We start from the raw sequence: 26,466 nt of genomic DNA, 5'->3' as shown, positions 1-26,466 counted from the left end.
ACAGAAGTTAAAGCTTTTCTGGCTGAGCAGTTTCAGAGAAGATGGTTTTTAAAGATTGACTCTATATATTCCTATGCAAAATTCGACCCCCCCCCCCATTGTGGCCCCACCCTACCCCTAAGGTTCATGATTTGAACAAAATTGAATTTATTCTACCTGAGGATGCTTTCACACAAGTTTCAGCTTTTCTGGCCAAATGGTTTTTGAAAGAAGATTTTCGAAAAAACAAAAAAAAAGTTCAATTATTTTTAATTATCTCCCTTTTAAAGAGGGCTTGGCCCTTCATTTTAACAAACTTGAATCCCCTTTATCTAAGGATACTTAGTGTCAAGTTTTGTTGAAATTGAAGCAGTGGTGAAGAAGTCGAGACTGTAAAAAGTTTATGGACAGACAGAAAAGTGATCAGAAAAGCTCACTTGATCTTTCAGCTCAGGTGAGCTAAAAATGACACTGTTTAGAGGTTTTGACACGCATATGCCAGTTTAAATCAACCTAATCAATGATTATTGAAAAATCATTGCTTTGGGAGTTTCTCCTATAAACAATCACTCACATTGAAAGAGATGTGGACCAGAGAACTCATTAGATGAACGACTATGCAGTATAAACAGTTCTTGGGGGGATGGGAATAGTTATCATATAAGGAATAAGGAATTATTCTTTGATTATTATGGTGGGGTTTGATAATTAAACCCTTAAAATACTTTCATTGGTGATTTATGCAGGATATGAAGGTTGGGCATTTGTGGGTTATGTAAATTTTTTCACCATTTTATTGTTTTTATCATTATTAGATAGATAATTAAAAAAAATTATAATAAAGGAAAACATTGTAGATTCAAAACCTTAATACAGCTCAGTTGGATTTGACATACATCTGTGAGTAGTCTATAGTTTCCTTTTGAGCATTGACATTTTAATGGTAGTATTATGAGTTTGAGTGAATCATAGAAAACATTTCTTAATCAATACTAATCTTACTTTCTTCCACATATTACATTATCTTGACAATTATGATTGTACAGCATGTACACCAACTTTTATTGGCATGCAAGAAAGTTTTACAGGGTCCACAAGTACCATAATCATCTAGCTATAACATTTTAACCAGTCTGTCAATGTCTCTGATAAATCATCAAATAATGTTGTTATGAAAAAATGGTCTACAATATCAACTTCAAAAAACAACTTTTAGGTTTTATAAAAACAATGAAATATTTCCATAACTTCGAATTGTTACATGATATCAAAATTATGTGCAATGAAAGATCTCATTTTTGTTTCTTGAAACACAAAAAGAATTTTTTAAAAATTAATTGCATTGAACATGTATATTCTTAGCTTATGAAACATTTAATAACATTAAGAACTGGTGTGTATCAGTCTTCTAAATCCAGCTCTAGATTTTCGATCTCATCCACGAGCTCCTGGCGCCTTTCAATTTTTGCTAGCTGCTCTTTCTCTGGGTTTTTTATCTCACCAGAATCTATTTTTGTTTTTAAATCATCCACCTGTTTTAATTTCTTTTTCAAGTTTCTGATTTTCTTTTCTATGGCAGCCTTATCATTGGCTTGCGCCTCTTTTACAGAATCTTCCGAGAGTTTTGTTCTGGCCAGAGTCTGTGATATGCTGACTTCACTGGGTCCTGTCCCTTCAGGGGCTGACTGTTGATGCTGTTTCTTCTTTTCTTTCCTCTTTGCATTCTTCTTAGCAGACTTTGACATGGGCTGGCTTTCTGACTTCTTAACAGTCTCCAACTCTGCTGGATTAAGACCAGGAGGTAAAGTTGGCCGACTTTTCATCCATTGAACTCCTTTATTTTCATATCTGAAAATTATTTACAGTACATTTAATTGAACCTTTTATCCTTGTTTGTGTGTGTAGGGGGGAGGGGGGGCATGATATTCAAAATTTTGGTAGAAGGCTTCAAAAACATTATAACCATGCATTTCGTTTTTCTCAAATATTTATGGGAGTAAAGAAGATTTTTCAAAAATTTACCAAATACATTTTTACTCTATATTCATATTGGCCCCGCCTTAGGGCCTGAAACCCTGACCCAGGGGCCATGAACTTGACAATTTTGGTAGAGGGTTTCATGAAAATCATAATCATGCATTTAGTTTTTTTCCAACATGTGTAGATGTAGAGAAAAAGATGTTTGATAATGTGTTTTCTTCTCATTGGGCCTTGCCAATGAAAATATCAAAGAAAATGCTAAATAATAACATATGTGATTTGCCTGCCTTCAGCCGGGGTTTTTCTTTAGCAAATCTCAGCTAAAATCAACAGATGGATGAATTACTGAGGGATCTGCATTTTATGATTTTCATTTCTTCAGAAACACTATTGAAACATATCAAGAATATATCGATCTTTCTTGAGGCACAATCATGCAATTGAAATTAAAATTCATAGAAATCACTCATTTAATTAACCCTCTTTTTAGAGATGCTTTATACCATTTTAATTAAACACTTACACTGGAACTTCTTCCTGTGGTACATAGCCATCTTTCACTTTCCTTGGTTTTCTCCATGTTCCATCTGGCCGCCTTGTTGCAGGGATATAAAGTTCTCCTGAATTTGAAAAGGATTAAAATTCACAATCAGGTACAAAAAAACACTCAGATAAAACTTAGGTTAAGACATGGCTGGCATGTATCAAGAACATAAAGCCATTAATTGTAATGTACAAACAGCAAAACTTTAGGGAACATGTAATTTAATATCTCACATTGTTCATTTAAAAATGTGCAATGAACTACCTGAAGAAACATGCCATGCTTTGGGAACAAATTATTCATGTAAAGTAATTTTTCCACTGAACCCCGAATATAGTATATAATTCACATGTATGAGAGTAAAATTTCAACTTATTAATCAACTTCTAGCTTAGTTTTTAGACTCTTAAACATGTTCAAACTTCATTTTTTAAATACCTAAGCAGTCTGTACATAAATTGTGTCTGTGATTTCACACCTAACATTTATAGGAAATCCCTTTTTAGCAATGATCTCAATACACTTCTTTGTTAATAGCATTAGAGACAAGCAAAATCCATTTATTCTCAAATGGTTCCATTGATAGCGATAGCGGGTTATGTAAATTTTTTCTGCAATGATTGCTACCTTCATAACCTGCAGGAATTATCAAAAAAAGCATTTTATTGTTTATATTTACATATTTCTTTTAAATAATTAATAATTTATAAAATTGGTTTTTAAAAGTTAGTAAAATTCACTAAATTACTGTTAATGTACATAAGTACGTTAGCTAAAAAAAACCCCAGTCAAATCGTCTCATGTGAGACTGAGTATAACATCATCATGATTATTTCGTGCAGTCCGTGATTTCGACTAATTGATAAACAGGGAATGTCAATTTCAGTCCTGTCAGTTTCTGCCACTGTAGATTTCGAGCAATCGATAAATGGGGCTTGTAGATTTCAGCCTGGCTGTTTCTATAGAGCTATGAATTAACTCCAAGTTTCCGTAAGAAATAGAGGAAACAATACTTGGTAGATGTAAATATAATATAATATGAAATAATATTGTATCATATACTACAATAGTGAATCATATCATACAAATACTATATCATGTTTTATCATTTAACAACAAACACATCTATCAAGAAGGCATACTAATCAAGCTGCCAAAGAAAGGAGACCTAAGGGAGTGCAGTAACTACCGGGGAATTATGCTCAAGATTGTCAGTGCCAAGCAGGTCCTCAACAGGATACTTCTTGAAAGAATGAGCAAGGCAGTCGACCCAAAACTCCGTGATCAACATCTGACCAGACCTGTGTATCATAATTGAGCAATCACACGCTTCATGTCAACTTCATCAACTATGAAAAGGTGTTTGACAGTGTGGACAGAGTGACTCTCTGAAAAATCCTGAGGCACTATGGAGTACCTGAGAAACTTCTCTTCCTAATTCATTTCACATACCAAGGCATGAAATGCAGAGTTACCCATGCTGGCCAGCTAGATGTTTGACAGTTTCGAAGTCAAAACAGGAGTTCGTCAAGGATGTTTGCTGTCGTCATTTCTCTTCCTCCTTGTTATTGATTGGATTCTGAAGACTACCACATCGAGCAGGACGACCGGAATACAGTGGACACTCCTGACACATCTCGACAATCTAGACTTTGCTGATGACCTGGCTCTCCTTTCACACAACTACAATAAGATGCAGGACAAGACAACTTGCCTGGCATCTACATCAGCAGGAATTGGACTCAAGATCAACCTGCAGAAAACTGGGTGGCACAGACATCAAGTCAAGAATTGGCAAGCCGAGAACAGCATTTTCCATGCTTTAAAACACAATTGCCTCTAAGAACGTCCGCATTATCACCAAACTGCGGATCTTTAAATCCAACGTTAAGTCCATCCTACTGTATGGAGTGGAGACCTACAGGACTACAAAAACATCCCTGCAGAGGATCCAGACCTTCTATAACACCTGTCTCAGGTGCATCTTCAACATCAGATGGCCAAAGAGATTCTCAAATGAAGACCTGTGGAAGAAAGCAGGACAAGAACCAATGGACTTAAGGAGATGCAAATAAGACGTTGAAAGTGGGGCTGGATAGGACACACCTTGAGGAAACTTGTGACCATCCAGCATTACAGGCCATGCCGTTACCTGGAACCCCCAGGGCAAGAGGAAAAGGGGACGTCAAAGAAATTCCTGGAGGCGGGATGCAGAGGCAGAGCTACAGGCACTAGATATGACCTGGAACAATGCTGCCAGAGCAGCCCAGAACTGTGCTCATTTGAGGACTGATGTTGATGGCCTACGTTCCTCATGGAATGACAGTCCTAAGTAAGTAAGTACATCCATCAAGCGAGTTTAAGTGAGGTAGGAGGTTTTTTTAGCATCCTTGATAATGGAGATAAGGCTCTGTATCTGAAGCTACCTCTGCAATTCATCTATATAGTTTAATCAACCATGCAAGTTTGAAATAGTACTGTTATCTATTAAGGAGTCTTGAAGGAGAATGTTTCAAACATACAATTTCCTTGATTTTTTTCCAGTGAAAGGTAAACTTATGAGTAAACTATGTGCAAAATATAAAGTAAATTGACCAAATAGTTTATCTGTTTACTGTGCCCAAATTTTGGTCTTATGCCTGAATCATCCACAACATCTTAACCATTTTCAAGTTTTTTGGACACTTCCTGTTTAAGGAGGGTCAGGACCACCCTGGGGACCCATGACCTACATACCATGTGATTCTCCTTAACACAAGGAACAAGACTATATATGGTTTAGGCGTGGGGATCTCAATTGTTTTCAAGATATCCGGGCACTTCCTATTTGAGGGGGGTCAGGACCACCCCCAGGGCCCATGACCTTCATACAATTTGAATCCCCTTAACACTAGGAACAAGAATATATATGGTTTAGGGGTGGGTTCTTAACTGTTTTCAAGATATTCGGGCACTTCCTATTTGAGGGGGGTCAGGACCACCCTGGGGACCCATGATCTACATACCATGTGATTCCCCTTAACACATGGAACAAGACTATATATGGTTTAGGGGTGGGGATCTCAACCGTTTTCAAGATATCCGGGCACTTCCTGTTTGAGAGGGGTCAGTACCACCCTGGGGACCCATGATCTACATACCATGTGATTCTCCTTAACACATAGAACAAGAATATATATGATTTAGGGGTCACAAATGACTAAAGCTCAAGACAGGACATATTTACAGGTAAAAATCGTCCAAATTTGCTGCATAAATATCTTGGGACAGACTATAGAATGCTTTTTGATATGAAAGAAAAAACATTCAAGGATGCAAAGAGATAGGGCACTTTGGAGAAAAAGGATAGGAATACAATGAGTAAAATCAAAGTAACAAGTGACAATCATAAAAGAAAATCACAAGCACCAGAAGCTATCAATGATAAACCCCCAGGATCCTGCTACAAAACATGAAGAATAAGAAGTTTAACAAAGTTGAGGACAGTATAGGAAGAAGCGATGGATAGTTCAGATAACTTTGAAGTTGAGGAAAAAGATTTATGTGTCTGTAAAGAGTTTTATCCAAAAGAGATCAAAATAAATTTGTGATGTTGTCATATTTTCCAGCTCGGAGATAAATAACTTTTTTAAGAGCAAATAAACCCATATTTTGTGCAAATACGATCGATAATAAATTATATCATGGGTCTTTTAAAACATGTTAGAAGTCTGCCAACACATGCAGCTCTTAGCAAGATGATTTCTTGCGGACCCCATGTTTTTATTGAAAAATTGCCATTTTTTGTATAAGTGCACATGCGTAGACTCCCAAAACGGAGTCCAAAATACTTGCAGAAATTCACTTCTGTTGACTCCGTTTTGGGAGTCCATCTAGACTGTTTAAGCTTTCCCAAAACATTTTAGTGAAACATAATCATAGGATGTGCACCTAATCAGCACGCGACCAGGCTCCGGGATCATGAAACTGTCTTAAATCTTAAGTCAGACTTAAGTCAGTAAATTTGCACTTAATTTTTAAGATTGTTCTTAAAGTGGATCACAAAAAAATGACTTAGGGTTAAGTCTGAAATACTGTCTTAAATCTTAAGACTGCTATTAGGCAGACTTAAGTTTACAGATTGTTACTAAGTAAGTTCAAAATGGCGACACTCGTTGGATTTTTAAAAGAAATGATCAGCAAAGAAGGTGGCTCCCTCGTCCTTGGGTTTTCTATTTATAGTCTAGGTTTTTCCCCTTTGTGGACTTGCTATTGAAGTTATTTCCCTTTGTTAAAGTGAAAGTGTGTAAACACGTCTGTATAATGACTGACATGTTATCCAGTAAGAAAATATGCTAATATTTGTGTGAAGCGTCTTTTAAATATAATTTTTTAACTTTGTGATATATAATAATATTTATGATGCAGCCGATAGGAATCTTCAAACGAAGAAGAGTTCCACTTTTAACAAATTCTGTCAAAAATCGCGTGAGTTACTATGATGTTTAAGCTAAGACAAATCTTAGCTAAGTTTTTTCTTCGATCATTTTGTGATCCACTTAAGTAAGCAATCTTAACTAAGTTTGAATCTTAGATTTAAGAAAAATTCTAACTTAAATTTAAGACAGTTTCAAGATCCCGGAGCCAAGCTCCAGGTTCATGAAACAATCTTATACTTAAGGAAAATATTGAACACTAAAAGTTTCTTAACATCTCCTGATTAAAAAAGTGACAAAATTAAAATGCTATTAGCCTAAATGTGTCTTGATATAAAGTTATTAATTAGACTTTCAATCGCCAAATCATTTTATAACTGACTGAAGTTTTGACTTATTCATATAAAATTGCTTTATGATCTTGAGGCCAGCTAGTACATATGATAGATGTTCATGGTGTAAAAACAACTTTTTTAAGTCAGCGAGCAATGTTTGGATTCTATTATTACAGTTATAGTCTATAGGGTGACCTTTTATTTCAAAAACAGGCACCTGTGTAATCTTGATTTACTGTTTGAATTTTAAGGTTTTTGCTCATGTAATTTGTAAAGTATAGCCATGATTGTAAGACCGTCAAAATATGTGCATACAAAGAGGTATAGCACACTTGATACAGGTAAATCTCGACAACTCAAACTTCAGGGGACCATAATTAAACTTTGAGAAATCACAGTTCGGAATATCAACTGACATTTTACACAGAATTTTTCGAATTTATATGTCAAGTTAATTGTTACAGACATTAAAATGTAAGTATCAAGGTTTCGAAAATTATATTGCGACAGCTGGGTACCTGGAGCGATTCTTAGTAACAGGTACATTCCGTCCAAACACAGGTGTGGGCGAAATAATGAGAGTAGGCGCTATACCTCTTGAAGTGTTCTGAGAAAATTCGAACTGCATACATTTTTCGTTCTCATTTTAACTTAATAATCTAAATAATGATTACCTGTTTATGTTATTTGTAAAGTAATCTCATTAGACCGTCGCAACATGGGCGGTACGGGCACACAAATTTATTTTTTCCGAGAAAACTCGAGCTGCTAACATTTTTCGTTCTCATTTCACCACAATAATCTGAATAATGATTACCTGTTTTATCATCCTTCACTACACCTTCTCGCTCTGGAGTAAAATCCATGAGGAGACTTACGTGTTATTGAAACAGATAATGTATAACGGTATGATTCAAATTTGAGTCTGGTGTGCAGCTCTCCTACCCAAGGAGATCGATTTGGTATTGGGATTTTTTTTTTCGTCCTGGGGTGGTTCGCGCCTCGACTTTTCGCTCCCAACAAATGTGCTTTATATCTATTCAAATACTAGTATGATGCCAAAAAAAGCTAGAGGAATTCTTAAATTATCAATTAAAATCTTTTCAAACTCGTTCAACAGCTGTTCAAGGCTTTCTTTATAACAATTCTTTGAAATATAATGATTTACAATGAAACTTGAAATATGGTGAAAATATACATAAATAATTTGTTTAAGAAGATTAAGAGTTTGGGACTTTTATACATGTATCTGTTTTATAAACTTTAAAATAGAATATATCATGGAAGAAAGTTATGTATAAATTTGTTATCGTCAAACCTCAACCGGCATGTGTGCCTCAAGGCTCGGTCCTAGGGCCTCTTTTATTTGAGAAACATGTTAATTAATGATGTTGCAGATGATATGTTATCAATCTGTCCAATTCGGTTCATAAATTAACAGATGTAACAATTATACAACTGGCGTTAATTTAAAGTCTGTTTTCTAAGTTGTATAAAAACTGAAAGACATAACTACTTACAATGTCAGAATTGATACCCAAATTAAACTGGTCATGTTGTTAAAATAAATATGTTTGTGAAACTGTTTAAATAATTTGGTTTTCTAAAAGAACATCATCTATGATGCATTTCCCGAAAATTCACAACATACTGCATGTACTCTTTAGTATATTTGATATGAATTGTCGTGTTACGAGTTTACCCTATCACCGAGTTTTGCGGGATCCCTCAATTACTATTGTCCTTTCTGATATATTTCATTTTGTCAAATAAAATATACAACATGACTATATTTTATTTGACAAAATGAACTATATCAGAAAGGACACTATATAAACTGAGTTTGAGATATTAATAAAAAACTTACTTACAAACTGCTATGAAAAATTTAACACAAAAATAACAATTCCGCCTGAATATGTAAATCGGCGTATTTGCCACTATTTTGTCAATTATTTCCTGATTCGTTTGAGTAACAAAAGTCTTTAAAAAATCACTGACAATATGAAAACAGTAAAACTACAAAATTTTAATTTTAATTCAACCTATGAACTATGAAATAAGTAAAATAAACTATTCTCAACTAATGAGTATTAATTGCAATGAGTACTCAACAAATGAGTATCAACTAACCAAGTATATTGCTCAGCTAATAAGTTATCAAAAAATCAATGAGTACTCAGCAAAACGCTATGAGTGCTCATCAAATGAGTACTAGTACTCAGTTACTCAATCTCTGTGTAACAATAAAAGTGTAGTATGCTCGGCACACCCCGAGAGAGTGAGGAAAGTTTCACATTCTCTTATGGAATACACACTAGCTGTACCAGAATACAAACCTAATGTGACTTTTCTGTTCTCTTCTGAGGTCAGCGAAGTTTCCGACGATGAATTAGAAAGTGATTTCCCAATTTGAATATATTAACTTATTTTCAGCACACTACAGAGAAAAAAATGTGGTGTTTCATAGCGGATGCAAAAGCAGCGTTCTTGTGAAATCTCAGTATCAACTTGAATGTGTACAATATTAGGTTATAAATATTGACGATAAAAGTTATATATTTTATTTTTCAAATGTTTATTTGTTAAATTAACATGTAATATTTGACTGAAAAAATATTTATGAGAAAATAAAAACGCGTTGACCTCGTTTTCTGAACAATTTGACGTCAAAAGATAAGGGCCCTTTTCTCGTGACGGAGTAAATTATCAATCCTTATCATCATCAATCCATATCAATCAAGTTTCAAAATGATACTACATGTAACTTACTTATATGCCTAAAATTGTCAAAAACATGTATTATAGTGTATTACTTGCAAATTCAAATGAAAAGAACTCATTAACTGTTGTGCGTTTGATTATATCGTTTATTTAATCAAGAGTGTACGTGTTTGTCAGTTTTGATTGTTTTACACGAATATATTCAACATCAGTTTATATTCGAAGTGCTGTCGAACTGACAAAAACAGTAATGAAAATGTTATACAATTACTACTTTATCATATAACATGTATTACGGAACACGCATAACTCACTAAACTCACTTCGTACTCACTGAATAAGTTTGTATTCAAATAATGACATAAAATGCAGAGATATGATATTGAACCTAAATAATTTTCCGGAAAACGAAGAGAGAGAGATTCATCCACTGTATATTTTTCAGTCAAATCTTAGGAAACAGTGACACAAGGGCAATCTATACGAGTATATTTCGCATTACGTAAAAATCTATCGTTACGTTGTCTTTTGTGGTTTTGTTTGTATTTTCAAAGTACAAGTATGTGCAATTCGGCTGAAATGTATTATGGTAATATCTTATGAATATCTACATTATATAGCGATAAAAATACGAATGATAACAAGCATTCTGAGAGTATTGCATAAGCAATACACGTCCCCTACCGGTTTGTGGAAATTGTGAATACAATGCACTGTTATGCAGAATATCGAACCCGAACATTAAAAAATTGGAGTATAAAGAATTCAATTTCTCGAAAATATGTCAACCAGACGCTACAAAAATGTAAACTTGATCTGTAGTTTGACATTTTGAAGCTGTTCAGCAAATTTCATATTATTCTTTAAACGCATAAAGAAAAAAATTGTGGAAAACTGAAGTGGGACAGACAGACGGACGGACGGACGGACGGACAGACTGACGGACGCAGAGGAAAGCTATAGTCCCCTCCGGTGAAAACCGGTAGGGGACTAAAAATACGAATGAGGATATCAAATGCGTTTAGGTGTGATTTAATTTATCATAAAGCCGAACGATTGATCACCAAGACCTTATTTGATTACTCCATACAAAAAAATGGAATACTCAAAGAATGATTCCTTATCTAATTCCTTGAATAAATATAATAATTGATACATATTTAGTTCATTCGTTTTATGCGTTTCTACAATACATCTACGTTTTAGGTAGAACATTAGCAGTCTAAATATTTCTCTTAAAAATATGCATTTTTATTGAAGATTCTGAAGCATGTCATACAAACTTAGACAATACTCGTGTGTAACTATTTTGAACGCATCAAGACTATAGTGAACGAAGACCGCTTTCTGAAAATAAGGCTCTTCGGAAGTTTCTGTCCAAACGATTTATGACTGATTTGAGTGAAAGTGACATAGTGTGTAATAAATGCAAGCAACTCTTTTACTATTCCATGAAACAAGAATCTCAAGCCCCGGGACTCCATCCTAAAGTTGACAAAGAAAATATTGCCCCACCGTAAATACGTACGACACTTCCTATCCCGTCTACTGGATATCGGCTGACGCTTGCGCAGTTTATGAAAAGAAATCTCGCAAACTTCTTGTCATTCCTGAACAGTCACGGCTTGAGGTGTTTGTACAACTTGGTGTGTTCACGAAAGAAGGTTCAAGATGTTGTCCAATACATATTCATGGCGGACATATGACTTCAGAGGCGTTAAATCACGGCGTGTCGGACAGAATTAGACACTCAACCACTTTCAGTGTTGAATGCATTAGCCATTCTCGACAGTCTCTGAACAGACTTATGAAAAAAGAAATAACTCAATTCGTCTGGATTTTGACAATGAGGTCCCACTTACGTCTGAAGATTATTATTATCTTACAAGATTGACGCAGACCCAGTTTAATGATCTTATGGCTACTGTTGGTAAAATTAAAACTTAAAAATATAGAAGCATCCGCACTAGTGTTGCGATTTTGCTAATGAAATTGAGATGTATAATTTATCTATTCACCAAATGAAAAAGACAACTTTTGATATGTGCACTACTTTTCTTTTTTTTTTTTTTAGGTACGTAGAGCCGTTTCTTCAGCCAGACGCTCCCTAATGAAGGACTTTGTACCACACAATTTGGGTTACGGACATATTTCTCGCGACGATGTCATAGCCAAGCATACAAGGCCGTGAGCACAGAGGCTGCCCGGTCTGGCGGAGTCTATCCTATCGTTGCTTGTGTTAGACGGGACTTACATATAATATATATTAAAAAAATATTATATAATTATAAATATATACATCCAGAGGTCCACCGATTTCAGCTTTTCCAGACGTTTCTTTAGCCTACATACATAAGTACAGACAGCTTGTAAAATCTATGATGGTTGTCACGACAAATTGATATACTGTGTTCGTCCTGGTTCCATATCTGTCCAGCTCCAAAACCAACGACGCAGGTATCTTAAACCAAATGATTAAGAAAATACATTGTTGATCGTGGCTTTAGGGTCAGTGCTGATGTTTTATCCGATATTGGCATTCGGATGGAGATGCAATGTTTCCTTAGAGGTACAGTGCAACACACAACCGAGGAATCGAACAGTTTCAGACTGATTACCAACTTGAAGGTAGTTATTTTAATTGATTCAAAACATAAGCATGTGAAAGTTGTTTTTTCGAAATCCATCATTGAGTTATGTGTGTTGTATTTCCTGTTATATAAATACTGCATTTGTATTATGAATAATAAGTATCTTTATTATATCTTTTTTAAAAAGGTGCGTTGGATGGTGCAGTCGGGACAGTGTCTAATACACACATTCCATTTAATTTCATTCATAGGGGATTATGTACTCGTCGGTGCCGATATTTCTAACAAATACTGCCCTCCACTAAGCTTTGGAGCAGCTGAAGATGACCAGGCGATCGCATCCAAAAATTTGTATCTTTCACAAACGGAAATGAGCTACGGGAATATGTGGAGAATGAAAGATGGGACAAAGATCTTCTATGTGGAAGGAGATGGATGCTGCTGGTTTATCCACGGACTTTCCTATTCTTATTGAAGAAGAAATTTGCAACATTTCATTAGGAACTTACCAGATGAAAATGCCTAAGGCGTACTCGCACGAACAATTACAGGAAGATGGCGCTTACGACATTCTCATTGCAGAGGATGTGCCAAATATCGTCTGTGCAAAGATTCGAAGTCGCCACTTTTCAGCCATAAATATTTGTGTTGGATACGCCACTGTAAAGGAGCTATTGTATCCTGGTACTGTAAATGCAAGGCTGGATCACGTGTAGTCGGTTGCCGCGCGCATATCACAAGTGCGGTTGGTACCTTGCATTTGCACGGCATCAGTCCACATCGGCGAAGGGAGTATGCAAAATCAGTGTGAATCCTATTATGTTGCTAAACGTGATTTGAATTTTAAGTTTTCCACTGTATCATTAAATATTTTCTGCTTTCCCTTATCTCATATTTTGTTATGTATAATAAATGAAAATGAACTCAAAGAAGAAGTTAAAAAAAAATACTATCAAACTGATTGAAAATAAAATTAAAGTGTTTACTTTTTCTAATAAATAGAAATCGCCTGGTGTTAATATATTGAATCTGTCTGTATTATAATAGATAAACATATATTTTTCGAAATGACGAAATTTTCTGACTAGAATATACGGATAAATGAGTATGCAATGAGAGAAAGACCTGGAGAGAGAGAGAGAGAGAGAGAGAGAGAGAGAGAGAGAGAGAGAGAGAGAGAGAGAGAGAGAGAGAGAGAGTGAGTTTTGGTACTTAAATACGAGCGTTTTTATGGTGCAGCATACAGTTTCATGGTACAATAAGTCTATCTTCTCCTTTATTTTTTCCTAGCTAGTAATCAAGATAAATTATTCTAAATAGCAATAGATAAAGATCTATGTAATATTTTGAGCACTATCATTATCATTGATTTAGTAAATTAGTAAACAACTGTTACGTTCCTATACGGGTTTCCTCGATCCACTTCACACACTGACAACAAATATGTGAAACGACTGAATTACTTTGCCGTAGAAGATGCAAGACAGACATTTGCATCAACAATTAAACCAATTTTACCCATACATATGCTAATTATTATTAGAAATGTGAGGCGTTATAACCACTATGTTTGAGTACTGCATTATTTCTATAGGGGGTTATTCGGTCTACTTCACACTCTTTCGACATATCTTTGGAACACTGTTGCCTGTTTCAGCTCCATAAAATTGGGTGATACGCTTGTCTACGTGTCGCAGTTGTTATTAAAAAGTTGATACTTTGCATATTTACATTAGGCGCGCATTGCCAATGGAGCGTGTGTGAGAGGTGAATGAGTGAATGTATGAATGAGTTTTGGTTAGTCACGTGAGGATGTTGTGTACGGGTGTATGTTGACTTTGGGTTTATTGTTTACTACTAGATTAAAGCTGACCAATAGTAACTTACGGATGAATTCATCAATATGCATGATTTACCAATTCACAATGAATAACGAAAACCCCGCCAATTCCCCAACCCCACAACTTTTACCTTTATGGTTTTACCTTTATGGTAGATACAGTGAAGTGTACCTTGACCTGTATTCAAGATATTCATATGAATTTTGTAAACCTTTTATTACAATTCCCTGAAATAATTTTGATTGAATTACACGGAATGGTACAATATTAAATGAATATTTTATACAGAAAATTAAAATATATTGTGTTTTATGGCATAACTTGAGATTGGTTTTGATTGATGGGTATGGAATGCTATCATACGTAGTTTGTGATTTTTTTTTGGATTTTCACGTACATTTTAAAATTCATATTTTATATGTATGTTTAAAGGCAATTTGTTCGTGCAATCGATCGTAGCTCTGCAATTTTGTCATCCCAAACATTGTCCATCATTCAGTTTCGTTCAGTTTGATAAGAAAGGCTTATCCTGTCTTCATGACTTGAACTTTAATAACATTTAACATAATTAAATCAACCAAGACGAACCGAAAAAGAATGAATGAACCGGAACCGGAAAAGAAAGACGACAATCATAGATCTAACAATTCCGTTTTGAAATTGTATTATTGTAAATGTATGTGCTTTAGATTCCAAGAAATAAGAATACACCAGCCCACCCCCTCCCCCCATTTCTTTCAACTCATTTTCACTGACTTTGACTTCCTTTTACAAGTAGAGTACAGGTTCATAAGTTATATGTGTAAGTATATGCGACTGAGGCCTACATTATTTTCTTATACTTTAAGGGACAATCTGTTACATTGTAAGCTTGTATCCTCTTTTACTGTCCTTGTCAATAATAAAAAAAGAATACAACCCCGGTACATATTCATAACATTTTGCAATGATATTAAATTTTGCGTTCATCTCACCAAAACATATTACAACACACAATGTAATCATCACTCAAAACCTGCCAAAATGTACCATGATAACTACGAATAATACACCAGTAATGAAGACCTTACCGATACTGATACTGGACCAGTATATTTCATTATTTATACCAAATTCGACACAGTTTAAATGTGTGCTGTCTTACATGTACATCATCTCTTCCTATCAACAACATCATACTAAAAGACCATAGAAAACTTTGTACTTTTTCTAGTGTCATTTAAAAATACTCGGGGACCATTTATAAGTGAATTTTTTGCAAACAAACTGTCATTTATCCATATATTTATTTTTAAAATAAATTGATAAATATTCTACAAATAATTATGTATATGCACTCTATACACTACTCAATGAGTCAGTTATTGTTATGGCATTGGTCAAGTTGCTACTGTATTGTACTGTGCATACTATTAGGACAGAATGGTGCGAAACTACTTATATAAAACAATTATTTTTGTAGTTTTCACAGTTTGTAAGAAAATCACATGTCATTCAGATTCTAAAGAAATGTCCCTCGGCAATGAGTCTTTACCGTCAACTGATTGTCTGCCTTGGATGATAAGGCAAAGATCTTTAGGTTAGGAAATCGGGTTGTCTGCGTTTAGCTAATTTAATGTGCCACATTTACAATTTTTTTTAAAAAATATGACTGTCTAATCGGGTAATTATATAATATAACTATTATGGACATCATTGTACTGGATAGGTATTTCTGCATGATACTAGTATTTAATAATGCGGTACACTGAGTACATGTAGGTAATGTGGTTCACCTATTACAGTGCTTTGTCGCTAAGGTTACGTAATCTTTCCATTTGATGTATATTTAATCATGTGTCCGTCTCTATAGGAGAGCAACGAATTTTAGTGCAAAATTTAAAAAAAACAAGACTATCGAGTATTTTATGTAACTCTTCTATATAAATGTATTTTTCGATGACAGAGTTTTTCTGTACAATTATTTGTATATTGTTTATAAACATGACATACTATAATAGAGGATAGTTAAGTTCAGGGACAGTACTACCGCCTAAAATTTTGGTATCCAAGATAAAATACATGTATCTAGAGGCACTGTGAGCAAGCTGATGCTTACAAATGATACCCCCGCAAAGAAAATATAATAACTCCGGTATTGTTCTTTTGGAGGGTGATGGATTCACCATTTTTCTTACAGTGATCTGAACTTGCAAAATAACTAAAGCTCACGATCAGGACATATTAAAAGTTCGCAAGTAATCTTTCTGTCAAGGCCTAGACAAGAACTATGCTTTTATTTACAATGACCTTAAACTTTCACAACCGAACCTTAGTCAAGTTGCTGACACACCCTCAAGGTCATAAGCAATCTTTATGTGAAGTAGAAACGTCCATTGTGTCTCCATATACATAAGTAAGACATGGACCGGACACGATTGCATAGACAGACAGACGGACAGACAAGGTGATTCATATACCCCACCCCCCTCCAACGTGTAGAATTATAATAATTACATCCAATAAATGCATTATTTAATAATTTCTTAAAAGAGGGAAGGATAAAAAAAATTACGGGCCCAAAAATGTGTTTATATTCGTTGCGATAGGGAAAACTGTGTTATGATACTGACAAAACATTGTTTCTCTTTTCTTCCCCACAGATTTCCGTTACGATTCAAACAATTGAAAAGGGAGATCTTTATCATGGATTTACATCTGGGAATTAATTATCGCAGTTACAATACATGAACATGTCGATGTGGGAAACCTTGAGAAGTTGGTTCTAAAGTCCTTTTCCCATAAAACGAGACGTAACGCGCGTCTCTGTCGTCATATGGTACATTTCCTTACAAATCTTGGGAAAAACAAATAAATAATGAATACAACATTACAAATGACGATTTACAAATGGTATAAAAAATATGAGACTTTAGTTAACCATTTCAATTTCTCTACTTACATTTAACGAAAAACACTCTAAGAAAACACAAATACAAAACTATATAGAATATTGAACCCGTTGGCTTTCCATGTTATATGAAGCGACAGATTTCACGTTACACCTGTAAAATTATTTTCCGATCATCTCCGTCTTCCAATCGGTCCTCAAACTTTAAAGCTTACAATCAAATCCCCTCTGAATTTGGCAATTTGCAATTAATGCTTTAGATATGCGATAAATTGCGGAAGGGAGGACGGGAGTTTACAGTATTGCGTCATACCTTGGGTAATCCTTTCACTGGTACGCTTAAAAAAGCGCCGATTTTGATCAAGTTAAAATAATAAGGAGATAATAAAAGCATTCAAATATAATTTCTATTACACACAGTTTATACTATATTATTATACTTTCATGTTAAGGAACATCTTCGCTAGCCAAGGGTTGTAGAACATTTTCCTCAACGTAAAGAATTATTAAAATATTAAGTGTAGCTCTGTGTAGTTCTTTGGACATTTGTTAAAGATTTGAAGATTATATTCTTCAACGAAATGATAGAATATCAGAATGTCTTTATACTACTAAATTGGAAAAAAGTATTTATACTAAAATTGATATTGCTTAGCTCAAATTTCCTCAAATTTTCTTACATTTTGAAGAAATTTTGATTATTTTTTTAAGCTTCCAATAATAAAATATTTCTGGTTTTTATGTATTTATGAAAACTTTATAGAAAGATATGAATTGACAGAAAAGCTAATATATTGACCATTTAATAAGAGCAAAACTGATTCAATGTATAGAATGGGCGCTTTAAAAAGCTTATAAAAATGTAATTTGATTGGCAAATCATATTTTAAAAACATATTCTGAAACCCAAGTATCATATCATTACTTCACATTTTAGTAAAAAAAAAATCTAACATTAATGTTACTGTTTTTAAAATGATAAAACAGACTCGTTTATCTGCAGCAACTCTGATTTGCGAAATATGTGATATTTTCCTACGCCAATATTACGCCAAAAATGTAGTCCTTTTTAGATTCTAAACATTGATTACTTTTTCTATGCCAAGTTGTATGATAGTAAAAAAGAAAGAAAAATATACTATTTTAATTTCCTTTCATCTTGATTTAATGAACAATTAATCAAGTTTACGTTTGACAAACGACTCCTTCCTTAAATACTGAAAGACGCAGTCCATTATTCGTTCTATTACCTCGGAGTTAGCAACACACTTGGCAACGGGTAACAACGAATTGTTACATGAGCGTAAAATATGCGCATACGGTTCGTCGTAGAATTCACGTCATATCTATATAAAGGCAGTAAAGTTTTCTTTAAAATTAAGACATTCAGTATAATAAAATAAATTGCGCGTGTTTAGGAGGCTAACAGTTGAAATTGAAACCCCTCACTTCGCTTCGCGTCGGTTGACATTGATTTTATCGGGGTATCAATTTCAACAGTTACCCTATCTATATAATGTTGAATGTCCGACCCAAAGACTGGAAGGATCGAATATAGTTTTATAATTGAGTTTCAGGCGTAAAATAGGACAGTTTTCAACAAATTTAAGATGGCGGAGATGTGTACCTTTTATATTAAATTAGGTAAATTGTAAATTTTTATCACCAGAGAAATATACAACGTCAGGTGCCTGTGTTTCAGGTGTGCTACCGGCCATAACAAAATTAAATGGTTTATATACCTGTTTGTGAGTCGGTTTTCAGCTTTACAAGTTGATATCTTTATAGTCTTTCAAAATATAAATATTTTTTTATGCAGTCGGTTTCTATTTAGTGTGAGGAGAAATAATGAAAAAAATGTATAAATGTAATATACATTAACAATACGTATGAGTATAACAATATGGGATAAAAAAAGTAAGTGTGTGAGAGAGTGATCATATCCTAATATAATTTATATACTGTGTACAGCTCAACCCTGGGGTCCTGGAATTAACAATTTTTATAAAGGGTTTTATGGTCTTTCTAAATATGCGGTCAGTAACCAAATCTGGTTAAATTTGACAAAAACATAAACTAATTAGAGCTAAAATATATATTTAAACATCTGTTTATTTCATTAATGGAATTGGTGCAATATTCAATGACTCATTGATGTAAATAACAATAGTTTTATAAGCCCAAAAAATTAAATAATGAACACAGTTACAATACATCGGACAATAAATATATTAATCAGATATAGTGTATCTTTATACTTTTTATAGTAGCTATACATCTGAAATATATATATACATATTTTTATGAATACACATATAATAATTACATTGTAAATTCGGACATTTTTCAATGAAACATAACAATATCATAATATACAATTATTTTCTATGGCATTTTCCCATGAAAAAACCCTTAAGTTTATCAAGTAAATGAAGTTAAACTTATACGTGTTATGACTATGTAACACTACCTACCTAAGGAAAGATTGATAAAAGAAATACCAATTTTTATTGAAAAATGATTCTCTATGAATTTCTCATCTTTCTCAATCTTATTGCGAACTCTATCAAACAAACAACACAACAGTTGGGACCCGGTGATGAATTGTTTGATCAATTGAGTCTCAGAGAGAGAGAGAGAGAGAGAGAGAGAGAGAGAGAGAGAGAGAGAGAGAGAGAGAGAGAGAGAGAGAGAGAGAGAGAGAGAGAGAGAGATGCAAATAAATTGAATAAAAATGCCGTGGATTCATAAGAAAAAGCATGAAATAAATGTTGTAAATATTTTGCAAGGTATAATTTATTTATATCATTGAGTTCCATGTAAATGAAAATAGATAATTTACTTTTAATCAATATGTTGCCGAGAAAATAGTATAATTACAAGAAAATATTTTGTTTAATGATTTAACAGAAACACAGTTAATTGGACTGATGATTGTAGATAACAGCTTGTGAATATACCGTTCTTCTTACGTCATTATTTTCTTCAAATCTGCAATCAAGAACACTATGATTGCTCTGAAGAATCCTACTACAGATTAGCATCACTGTGTATAAGTACAACCAACTAATCAAACTTCCTTTGACGCATGAATATCGATTTCTGGTGAAAAAAAATGCATATAAGGCTTTTCATTTTCAAATGCTTTCCCAATAAGAGCTGGCGCGCATGCAATCGTTTTAAAAATCTAAAAATCTGATACTAGTAAAGCAGCTTCTAAAAATAATATTTGAACGTGCGTCTCCAAATTAATGAAATCCACTCATTCTTGATTAAGACAAAAACTACCATTACTGCTACCTGTACAAGAGGCATGCATTGATCAATTCCATTTAACTGATTCAACCAGTATCTGAAAAGTATTTAATAACGAGACGCAGACAAGTTTTAACTTGGCGTAAAGATTATGATAAACAGTTGTCAACTCTCCCCGGACAGCTCTATATACATTACTATGAAATACGTGAGAAATTTTTAAGGTTTAAAATAAATGTTGGATGTCGTACTAAAACGGTCATTTCCAATGAAAGTACTGTGTTTGTTCTTTAAGCATGTGACACTGTGGCCTACACTTCCGATCGTGAAATTGTTGAAATAAATCCGCCTTTTCTTAATTCCATATCAAGAAGACAACACCTGTACTTTCTTTTTCCTAGAATGACAATAACACATTTACACATGTGTAAATCACAGAGAACAATGTGTGGTCGCCATGCTTTCCACTCCCCCGCCCCGTGTCGTCATTACTGCCTTGTCAATCATTGTGCTCGTCTCTGGGTTTGTCATCTTTGGTTTTTTGAAACAGTGGCAAAAAATGCTCGCAGAAGGAAACTTTTTCTTGAAAGCTTTACGAACACCTTCGTTCATAAATGCGTACACGAATGGGTTTACACAAGAGTTGGCGTACGACAGCGTGTGAGCAAATATTTTGAACTTAAGTAAAGCGAGGATTTGAGGAAAGTTTGGGTCAAATTTATACCATAAGGTAAAAAATTGAATTGGAAGCCAACACCAAGCGAACAACAGAATGACAATGGCCACCATTCTTGTGACGCGTTTCTTTCTCCGCAGCTGTCCTGCACTTCGAAGGGGAACTGTACCATTCGCATCAGCCTGTGAAGATATAATGCAATTGATTTTAGAACATCAATGCTTTCCTCGAATATACTTTTGATCGAATTAAAAGAATCTCTTTATGTTTGAAAGTTTGAGACAAATTATAAATACTTGGACCCCAGATTCACATGAAAGTAGATTCAGAATAAATCAGTTAATCAAATCATAACCCCCGTATGTTTATGTTCAATACAACAATTCTGTATAAAGGGTTATTTTCCCCATGTTCTTCATCATTTGCGAAGGGTTTCTCTCCGTCTTGAATTCGCCCAAACAAGGTTTGGGTGAAAGAGAGATAATCTGAGACATTGAAATTCGCCCAGGGTTAAATTCGTCCGCTGACAACGAAAGAGAAAGGAGCGAAAATAAAACGGGGCGAATATTTCCCTGTACACAGTACTCATTGGGCCATTTTGGATGTGTCATTTAGTTTCAACAAAAAGCCAATGAACACGCAAATTATTTAGGTTAACATGGAAAAAATTTGTCAACATGCGAGATTTTTATGTTGACATGCGAATTATCTATGTCAGCATGCGAGTTAATTATGTTGACATGCAAGATATATATATCAACATACGAGATAATTATGTTAACATGCGATATCACTTGCATGTTGACATAAATATCTTGCATGTTTACATAAAACACTGTGCCGGATAATTATGCCAGTGCCAATATGGCAATTTTGCACTCGTCTAAGCTACAGGAAAATAATTATTTTCATAGGAATTCCTGCAGGAAATACTTTTCTCCTGTATGAAATTTAATTATTATGGGATTTTTAGAAAATTCTATAGGATTTTCAATATTTCTTGTAGGAAAGATATTTCTCCTATTGGAATTATTGTTTTCCTGTAAGATCTTATTTTTCAATATTTCTTGTAGGAAAGATATTTCTCCTATGGGAATTATTGTTTTCCTGTAAGATATTATTTTGAAGATAAATATTTTATTGTCAGGTAAAACACACTAAAAACAAAAGTGATTATATACTCTCTAGACAATGGTCTATGATTTGGTATATATGGATTTTTACGAAATTGTAGCTCAAGCGGGTGCACTGGCAAGTACTACTTATCCGGTACAGTGTTATACCTGTAATCAACTCGAGTGTTGACAAAAATAAGTCGCATGTCGACAAAATAAACTCGTATCTCAACATATATAAATTGCATGCTAACATAATTAACTAGGATGTTGACATGAATAAGTCGCATAAATATGTTGCATATCTTCATAATCACCATAAATAAGTCGCATGTTGTCGTAATAATGTTGCATCATGCATCTATGATGTCAGAGTACGCCATTAGTAAGTCATTTTACTCATATAACAATCGAATTCTTAAAAACGATCTGTAACTTTCATGTCAACATAATTATCTTGCGTGTAGAAATAATTACCCTGCATGTTGCATAATTATCATGCATTATAATGCATGTTGACATTTATCTTGAATGTAGGGGCAGATATATGCCACCATAGCGTGTTGACATAGTTATCCCGATGCTGAAAGAGATATTCCTTGAGTATTACTAGGTGATCAAATACGGCCTGGGGTGATCAAATACAGTAAATCTCGAAAGGCTTTTATGATAGATTCGATCACTCCCGACCGTATTTGATCATCTCATAATATTCAAAGAATGAGTCCTTAATACTTATATATTATTTTGGGTATAATGGGGTGTTTAATATGGCTGGTGTGATCAAATCCAGTAAAGCCCGGTAGACTTTTTGATAGATTCGATCACGCCCGACCCTATTTGATCATCTCATAATACAGGAAAATTATTATTCCCATAGGAAAAACAATTTTCCTACAGGATATTTGGAATTCCCTACCGAACTCCCATAAGATTTTAAAATCCGATAGGAAATCCTAATTTCCTGTAGGAAAACTACCTGTCTGAATAAAATTCCTGCAGGAAATACTTTTCTCCTTCTTCTTCAGCAATTGTACGATTCAATATATTAAACTAGGCATTGATGAAATGAATTGTACTATTCATTATTTACTAAATCGATTCTTACCGTCATAACAGACAAAGACACTAGAAATGTAAATATTTGTAAATGGTACAGATCTTATTTGTTTGGAGTTATCTTACATTTTAGGTATCTGACGATATGCTACAAGTATAATATAACACCTAAAGATATGATTATTCTATATAACGCAACTTCTGATTGGTTCTAGACAATTAAGTGTCAGGGCAATGAAACTTCATTTCCCTGTCATCGTCATATTTTTCACCATCTCCAAACCCCTTGAATTTCATTTCATTCCATTCCGAGGATGAGTATATGATGCAATTAAATGATTAATTTTAAATCATATTTTCCCCCGGGTGCCCTCGGAAAATATTTTTCACGAGGAAAAAAAAAATCTTTATATTTTCATAAATATATAATGTTGGCACTGATCATATGGAAGGTCAACCAAAACTGACCACGCATGTCTCCACAATGACACAGCTAACATAGAGTCATTTATTTTCTGTAGACCAACTATTTACGGCTGCACGTGTCTCGAAGAGAGAGAGGCTTGACTTTAAACTTTAATTTTTCTGGCTTAATGCCTTTTTAAAGTGAATATTGAAATGACTTTCTTGTGCAGGCAAGGTGTTTAATTACTCACCGTTTGCCTACTGTTGCGATTTGAACCACCTCTCCAAAGATGAAGCAATATTCTGGAATAACAAGCTATGATGGCAGCCAGAGGAATAACGTATGATGTCATAACTACAGCGAGGGTAGCACCCTTGTCGATAGATTGGCTTGGCCAGTCGGGTCCACAAATTGTAGTATTCTCTCGATCCTGCATCTCTTTGTGGAAAATTGCAAACGGCAGAGACAGCAGAATGGACACTGTTAAAAAAAACCAGTATTTTATGCTTTGTTATCCATTTCTTTTACTTTAACTAAGTTAGTATATAAGATTGACTGTTTGACAAAACCATTCCTTTTCAATGATATACACGATCATTTTCACATTTTGATATTGAATGAAATGAAAATCAGACCAGCTTTATTAGTTTGCTTGCTTTTCTAAACGATCAATTTATAAATAACGAAAACTAGCATTGCCTTTGGAAAAAGACGCTTCTTTATTTACTGAATTCTTTATATACAGAATGTCAAATATGGAGGACGAAATGAACAGTTACTGTAGATTATAAGTGATTACATCCTGACACCAATAGTCATTGTGCCAATGTAACTTGTTTTACATTTTAGACTGTTACGTTTACTATAAGGCGGCCGCTTCGTCTTTTCATTGCAATTCTTTGTTTAAATTTAAAAGCATAAAAAAGTTTTTATCCTTGACTTAAAGAAGCAGACCCTTCTATGAAATTGATAAAATTAACCCAGCATTAAAAGTCATACTAAACCCTTACCACTCCAGACGCCAAGACAAACAAAAGTCGATGCCCTGGTGTTCCTCCAGTTCATGGACTGGATGGGATACACGATTGCCTGGTACCTGTCTATCGTCATAGCCATCAATGTCAGGCAGGTGGCATGGACCGTAACCTAGTAAGGAAGAGAAACATATCTAAGAGCCACATTGAAAACATGTATGACCCACAGGGGTTGCGATAGAAATAATTGTGAAAGGCGTATTCTGATTTTCAAACGTCATAATAAACATACGTGTACTTAAATTTTGCAAATCAAATCCATCACTTACTTGAAAAAGCTTTCCTTCAAATTAAAATATTTCAATGCTAAATTAAACTTTTAAAACTATTATTCATATAAGGAATAGGGTTATGCCAACAACTAAAATTTGTTTGTTAGGCTTCTACATTTCTTTTTCAAAACATGCTTTCTACATATTCTCCCAAAGAATATATTTCTCTAATATTTATGTTATGGTAGGGATATATCTTAAATATCCTTTTAATAGCTTTGTGAAATAAAATCTTTCTTCATAACACATTAAAAGCTTGGATTTTCTTTATGAAAATGGGCCCAAAAGATGTTACTAGTAATTCGACGGGAATATGGGTGCACGTGAATAGTGAAAATTTCATCTATTATTTGTGCAATTTTTGAATTACAATCGTTATCTGGTTTGGACATGTGAATTAGTAAAAACAATTTTCTAAATCCATTTGGTTTTACCATAATATGGGTCTCAACACAACACAATCGATCCAAAATCCTACTTATATAAAGCTGTTTTTCAACGATTTTGACGTCTCTTTGATCTTCTTCCCATGAATTTGAAATGTGTTGATTGCATATTTAGTAAATAGAATATGCGGCTTGAAAAAGATGGAGAGATGACAAAATATGATTTTCCAATCATTTTTAAAAGAAAATGAAGTCGCATGGCTCAATGGATTCGTCCTGAAACACTTTGAAAGATAGTGAATTTTCTATTCATTTGTTAGAAAATGATTTATTAGCATTTTCAATTATAATAAACCGGTTTCGATAATTAAGTCTCCCAAACGAAGTTTTCTGGGGGGTCAAAAGGTCGTGGGTCTAACATTGAACCTTATGGAAAAATTGTAAACTCAAGCGTAAATTGTTATAACTTAAAAATGGGCAAAGGTAATAATATAGGGTTTTCAGCATCATATATTGACTGTTACAGGCAATATATAGGGTTTATTAGATCTGACCCCTGGGGTCATCCCCACCCCCAGGAATTGGAAATGACCATATATCTCAGAAACTGTTACAATTCTGACCCCTAAACCATCTATATTCTTGTTCCTTGTGTTAAGGGGAATCACATGGTATGTAGGTAATGGGCCCCGGGGGTGGTCCTGACCCCCTCAAACAGGAAGTGCACAAATAATTTGAAAACGGTTGAAATCCCCACCCCTAAACCATATATATTCTTGTTCCTTGTGTTAAGGGGAATCACATGGTATGTAGGTAATGGGCCCCGGGAGTGGTCCTGACCCCCTCAAACAGGAAGTGCACAAATAACTTGAAAACGGTTGAAATCCCCACCCCTTAACCATATATATTCTTGTTCCTTGTGTCAAGGGACATCAAATGGTATGTAGGTCATTGGCCCCGGAGG

General features: G+C 34.3%; 2 protein-coding genes across 4 annotated transcripts in view; both read right to left on the bottom strand.

Moving 5' to 3' along the window:
- Positions 1-1,185: 1,185 nt before the first annotated feature.
- Positions 1,186-8,220, bottom strand: LOC105330886 (partner of Y14 and mago). The gene is made up of 3 exons (XM_011432819.4): positions 8,071-8,220; positions 2,483-2,579; positions 1,186-1,827 (listed from the first exon to the last, which is right to left on the bottom strand). Exons 1-3 carry the CDS (start codon positions 8,117-8,119, stop codon positions 1,380-1,382), a joined length of 594 nt encoding a protein of 197 aa, XP_011431121.1. The 5' UTR covers positions 8,120-8,220; the 3' UTR covers positions 1,186-1,379.
- An 11,193-nt stretch (positions 8,221-19,413) lies between these two features.
- Positions 19,414-26,466, bottom strand: part of LOC105330885 (kiSS-1 receptor) — a 61,155-nt gene continuing 54,102 nt past the window's right edge. For 2 of the 3 annotated variants that reach the window (XM_034452867.2, XM_011432818.4), the window contains 3 exons: positions 24,821-24,956; positions 24,061-24,290; positions 19,415-21,412 (listed from right to left, as the gene is read on the bottom strand). In XM_034452867.2, the coding sequence (XP_034308758.2) occupies positions 20,987-21,412; positions 24,061-24,290; positions 24,821-24,956 (792 nt within the window). In that variant the 3' untranslated portion in view covers positions 19,415-20,986. Of the gene's footprint in view, positions 21,413-24,060; positions 24,291-24,820; positions 24,957-26,466 lie in introns of all 3 variants that reach the window. The other variant, XM_066073387.1, reaches the window with a different exon arrangement.

This window comes from Magallana gigas, chromosome 10 (assembly GCF_963853765.1).
Source record: "Magallana gigas chromosome 10, xbMagGiga1.1, whole genome shotgun sequence".
NCBI lineage: Eukaryota > Metazoa > Mollusca > Bivalvia > Ostreida > Ostreidae > Magallana > Magallana gigas.
This window is presented reverse-complemented; position numbering and strand designations above follow the sequence as displayed.